This window comes from Trichechus manatus, unplaced genomic scaffold (assembly GCF_000243295.1).
Source record: "Trichechus manatus latirostris isolate Lorelei unplaced genomic scaffold, TriManLat1.0 scaffold00168, whole genome shotgun sequence".
NCBI classification, from domain to species: domain Eukaryota; kingdom Metazoa; phylum Chordata; class Mammalia; order Sirenia; family Trichechidae; genus Trichechus; species Trichechus manatus.
The window spans coordinates 818,011-824,010 of NW_004444104.1; the positions used below are offsets into that span (position 1 = coordinate 818,011).

Below are 6,000 nucleotides of genomic sequence, written 5' to 3' on the forward strand. Positions count from 1 at the left end.
AGGGTCAAAAAAGAGGAAGACCTTCAACAAGATAGGTTGACACAGTGGCTGCAGCAATGGGCTCAAACATAGCAACGATTGTGAGGATGGCATAGGACTGAGCAGTGTTTTCTTCTGGTGTACATAGGGTCCCTATGAGTCAGAACCAACTTGATGGCACCTAACAACAACAATAACATGTAACTTTGAAGACTAAGGTGGACTAAGGTTAACCTGACCCAAGCCATGGTATTTTTAATCACCTCATATGCATGTGGAAGCTGGACAGTGAATAAGGAAAACCAAAGAATTGATGCCATTGAATTATGGTGTTAGAAAAGAATATTGAGTATACCATGGACTTCCAAAAGAACAAACACATCTGTCTTGGAAGAAGTACAGCCAGAATGCTCCTTAGAAGTGAGGATGGCAAGACTTTGTCTCACGTTCTTTGGACATGTTATCAGGAGGGATCAGTCCTTGGAGAAGGACATCATGCTTGGTAAAGTAGAAAGTCAGCGAAAAGGAGGAAGACCTTCAGTGAGATGCAGTGACACAGTGGCAGCAACATTGGCCTCAAACATAGCAACAATTTTGAGGATGGTGCAGGACTGGGCAGTGTTTCTTTCTGTTGTACATAGGGTTACTCTGGGTTGGAATCAACTCTATGACACCTAACAACAAAAACAACAATGTAATATTATTTCATTGTTTTTATTTTTTAATCTTGTGGACTTTGAGTCTGAAAGAAGTGTGGTGTATAGGGAGATGGAAAGGGGCTAGCTCATGCAGAGTCTTGTAGGCCATATAAGGACTTTGGATTTGTTTTAAATACAATGGTTTTGAAGAGGGTACTTCTTGACTAATTATACATTTTAAGAAGATCAATCTAACTATTACACAAAAGAATAGGAAAAATTGTTGGGAGGAAAGAATGGAAGTGGGAAGAGCAGTTAGGAGGATGTTGTTGTAGTACAGGCAATATAAAATCGTGTTCTGGACCAAGGTGGTAGCAGTGTGGTTAGAGGGACATGAATGGCTCCAAATAACACAGGGATTTCCTAATAGATCAGATAAATGGTCATCATTCAGGGAGGAAATCAAAGACGATATTTGTTTCTCAGTGATGGCATCATTATCTGAGTAATGGGGAAGACTGGGGAGGAGGAAATACATTTGCATGGCAAAAGAAATTAAAAGTTAATGTTTTAGACACTTAAGTTGAAGATACCTATGAAATAGCCAAATGGATCGTTAGTTCAGCTACTGAATATGTGAGACTATTTATTGCTCCTAAGAGAGGTTTGGATTAGAGATATAAATGTGGGTGTCATCAATCAACAGAGCTCTAAGAAGCGCCAAGATTGGAAGCCAGATAAAGTAGGAGTAGCCACCACAGAAGAATGAGAAAAAGCAGACAATATGTTGGGAAGAAAAGCAGAAAAGACATTTTCCTGATACCAAGACAGATTATGCGCCAGCAATTTGGGTTTAGGAAAGATGAGGACAGAAATTTCCTTTGGCTTTCTATAATGAAGATAATTATTATCTTAATGAGACTATTTTCATTGGAGTAGAAGGGCAAACAGCAGTTTAAAATGCTTGCAGAGTGAATGGAAAGGAAGGCAGTAGAAATATTATGTGGAAATAACTTATTAAGGAAGTTTGGCTATGAAGGGGAGCAAAGGGATTTTTTGCACAACCTGAAAAGTTTGTATTAGCCCATAAGTGCTCAATACATGTATGAAATTAATCTTAATAAACAGCTGTCATGTAGATACAAAATTCTAACTTAATGTTCCAGTATATTTTACCCACAGTTTGAATAGAAGTATTAATATTGGACTCTATACATTTCTATAACTAAAATGCCTAGCAATGGTGGAGTGTTGGAAGCAACTTGGAGAAAATTCCCACCCAGTTGTTGAGCTCTGTCCATGATCTCCACAACTGGTGGACACACCCCTCTTCAGTTGCCTTCACCACCCTTTCAACCCATCTCATACCACAGATCTTACTGCAGATCTTTGCATGGGTATCATTCATCACAAATTTCTCTAGAATTCATAAGAGAAGAATGATGTCAGTCAAATATTCCTGATACTTTACAGTGAAAATGACCAAACCTTTATTATATCTAAATCTTTGAGACTTATATTCTAGAAAAAAAGTTAACATTATGAAACTGAGCTTTTTTTTTTTTTTTTGTGCCTGTTTTCATTATATTTTCCTGTATAAATAATGCAAATTGTGCAGGGTCATTTAATGCATGATTTATATAATGACTTTTTATAGTGGATTTATTTTCTCTGTCTAAAATGTAGGTCTTACAACTTCAAATAATGTGTTCCATTTTCCTCAAGGAACAGATGCTACACCAATTATATTTTTTCATATAATCTTGGTTCAGAATTTTTAAATGAGTATAAACATAAAGGAAATATAATTACATTGAAGTTTAACAACCATTTACTGAAAATTCTTTTATGAAACCATTAAGGGAACTTCCACTTTGTCATATGCAGGTAGATTCTGCAGACTATTTACTTTGGAGCTGAATAGTAATAATATAATCAAGATCATATAATTTGAGAGTTTAAATTTTCTATGATAGAGAAACTTCTGGTCTCGTTTAAAGATAATACATTTCAGTTTGTAGATTGTATTTCTGCCTATAAGTACATTACCATAATCACATGTAGCTGTAATATAGCTAACTATGGTCATATTAGAAGATAAGTAATTGGCATACATTTAAAAACTAATTATGGAGTCATATTTCCTCGTAAAATACTGCCACTGGCATTCTTAGAACAATTTCAGCTGGTAGAGGAAAAAATAATTGAAGTTGTGCTCAAATAAAAACTGCCTATGCAATTGGAATACATTGACATTGCTAGCTTGGTTTTACCAAGGGTCTATACTTATATACAGTAAAATGTGTTGATACTTTTTTCTCAATCAGCATATCTTTTTGTTTATGTTAAGATAGATAAAATAATCACACAAAAGTTTATGGGATTCCTCTTGTGCCTATTATCTCAGCTATGTAAAGGAATAGGTTTTTTTGTTTGTTTTTTATTTATTTAAAAGGCTCATCCTAGGGTCCTCTCATCAAAGCATACTTTTGTTTCAAACAATGCTTTCTAATCCAAAGACAATACATACACTTGAAGTATGAAACTATACTTAGCACATCTCTGCTTATCTTATTAGTGATTGACTTGAAATATATTTTTTCTTTTATATTTTGCAAATCAGGAGAAGCAAATTATCATCTTAAATTATAGCCCCTCCAAGCCAAAAAAATGTCTATATTTCAGGCAAACCAGACCTTGTACTATGAAGTTTGATTGGCACAGTTTACTGTGGAAACTCCAAAGCTTGGTGTAATCTTACTTTACATAATGGTCACCATTATAATTTAGGTTTGACTTAAGTAGTATTTTAAAGAGATGTGTTATAGTGTATATATATGAGGATCTGTTCTTTATCTGAATATAAGTTGCATATACTATAATTTCATAAAAAGTTACTCTTCACTTATATTCCTTTATGTTCTGTTCATTATGATTTTTATGTTCATTATGCTACTAAATCTCTCTTATGATTTAAAATTTTCATTTTGTGCTTAAGCCTCCTTTACTTACATGCCACAAACCATTATTTTTTTATAAGGACTTTGAATATGAGCTTTTGTTATGTCTTCATATTTAAACAAAATTACTAGAGAAGCTGTTATTATAACAAGGTTAGTACAGTTAGTAAATCACTTTTGGAAGAAGTACAGCCAGAATGCTCCTTAGAAATGAAGATGACAAGACTTGTCTTGCTTACTTTGGACATCATCAGGAAAGATTAATCACTAGAAAAGGATATCATTTTTGGTAACTTGGAGGGTCAGTGAAAGCTAAGGAAACCTTCCGTGAGATGGATTGACATAGGGGCTGCAACAATGGGCTCAAACATACCAATAATCATGAAGATGGCACAGGACCCGGTAAGGTTTTCTTCTGTTGTATATAATGTCACCACGAGTTGGATCAGACTCGACAGCAACTAACAACAACATAGTAGTATTGTGGAGAAAATACGAGGGCATGTTTCACCTAACTTAAGGGCTGCTGACAAGAACTTTCACACATGGTTATGATGTCTCATCCTCGTTCCTAGGAAACTTTCACCTGCTGCAGTGACCCAAGCAATTTTTTTCAATGCCTAATATCAAAATGGAGTCCCTGGATGGGGCAAATGATTAAGCATTCGGCAGCTAATCAAAATGTTGGTGGTTTAAATCCATCCAGAGGTGCCTTGGAAGAAAGGTCTGGCAAGCTACTTCCAAAAGATCATAGCCATTGAACATCCTATGGAGCACAGTTCTATTCTGACACGCACGGGTTCACCATGCCATGAGTCGGAATTGACTGGATGGCATCCGGTTTTGTTTGTTTGTTTGTTTGTTTGTTTTGTGGGGGGGAATATCAAAATTAGTACAAAGGAGATTAGAAAATACACCTTTTAATTGTTTTCCATATTTCCTAAAGTGAAAGACTGCGCAATGTGAGGATACTTCCTGAGCCCTTTCGAAACTGAGTGAGAAAAAAACAATTATTTGTAAAATGGAGCTGCAGCCCCTGAACCAGAGACAGGCCCTCAGATAGGAACAGGCCACTTCAGGAAATGGTGATGGGGCTAAAGGCCATATAGTACTGCTTACCTTGTCTGTATGCATGCCCATAAAACTCAAGCAGAGAAAGACTCTAAATGGAATATGAAAGGTTCATTTGTATTTCTATACTGAAGCCTTTAATTCCCCAATAAGCTGGATGATTCTTTCTTTCCTAGCCACACTTTACATTTTCCTGACCCTGGACCATTGCTCTTTTTGGAAATCCTTGCCCACAAAGTCTATATGTTCACAAATGTCTATTTATTTTAAGCTTTGGATCAACTGCATTTTACTATACAAAATCATACCTGCTGCCTTAATTTAAATTAGTTCCTCCCTGCTGATGTTGTTGTTAAGTGCCATCGAGTCAGTTCAGACTCAGAGACCTTATGTACAACAGAACGAAACACTGCCCAGTCCTTCGCCATCTTTACAATCGTTGCTGTTTAAGCCCATTGTTGCAGCAACAGTATCAATCCATCTCGTTGAGGATTTTTCTCTTTTTCACTGACCCTCTACTTTACCAAGCATGATTCCTTCTCTAGGGACTGGGCTCTCCTGATAACATGTCCAAAGTACATGAGCCAAAGTTTCACCATCCTCACTTAATTTGTTTAATTCGTTTCATGTTATTTATTGTACTTTTTTATTGATTCATCTGTGCCTTTTGTTTAGGTCCTGAAGGGGCTCTTTTTGAACATTCAGTGGAGACACCACTTGTCCAAGCTGACCCGTTTCAAGAGCTTAGGTAAGAATTTTGTTCAAATATAAGGAAACCTTCTTATAGAAGACACTTGGACATGTGCTGTGATAATATTTTAGTAGTTATTACCACACTGTTTCCTTATTTATTAAAAAAAAGAGAAAACAGTTTCTGTTGAGTCAACACTGACTCATGACAACTCTGTGTGTTAGAGTAGAACTGTGCTCCATAGGGTTTTCAATGACTGATTTTTCAAAAGTAGATTGCCAGGTCTTTCTTCCAAAGAGCCTCCAGGCGGACTCAAATCTCCAACTTTTAGGTTAGTAGCCAAGTACTTAACCATTTATGCCAACCTGGGAACACCCTCTTATTCCCACTGTCTCCATTGCTGTTGTTAGCTACAGTTGAGTTGCCCCCGACTCATAGGTACACCATGCACAACAGGATCAGACCATTGTGATCCTTAGGGTTTTCATTGGCTGAGTTTTGGAAGTACAGGCCTTAATACACAGCATTAATAGGATACAAACCATAACCATCAATACACAAACCCCAGAAGATAAGCTAGATAACTGGGATCTTCTAAAAATCAAACACCTATGCTCTTCAAAAGACTTCACCAAAAGAGTCAAAAGAGAACCTACAGACT

General features: G+C 36.4%; 1 protein-coding gene across 1 annotated transcript in view; it reads left to right on the forward strand.

Moving 5' to 3' along the window:
* Positions 1-6,000, forward strand: part of SGCG (sarcoglycan gamma) — a 134,746-nt gene that overhangs the window by 88,973 nt on the left and 39,773 nt on the right. Inside the window, exon 5 of the mRNA XM_004386558.1 lies at positions 5,324-5,396. Coding sequence (XP_004386615.1) covers positions 5,324-5,396 — 73 coding nt within the window. The remainder of the gene's footprint in view (positions 1-5,323; positions 5,397-6,000) is intronic.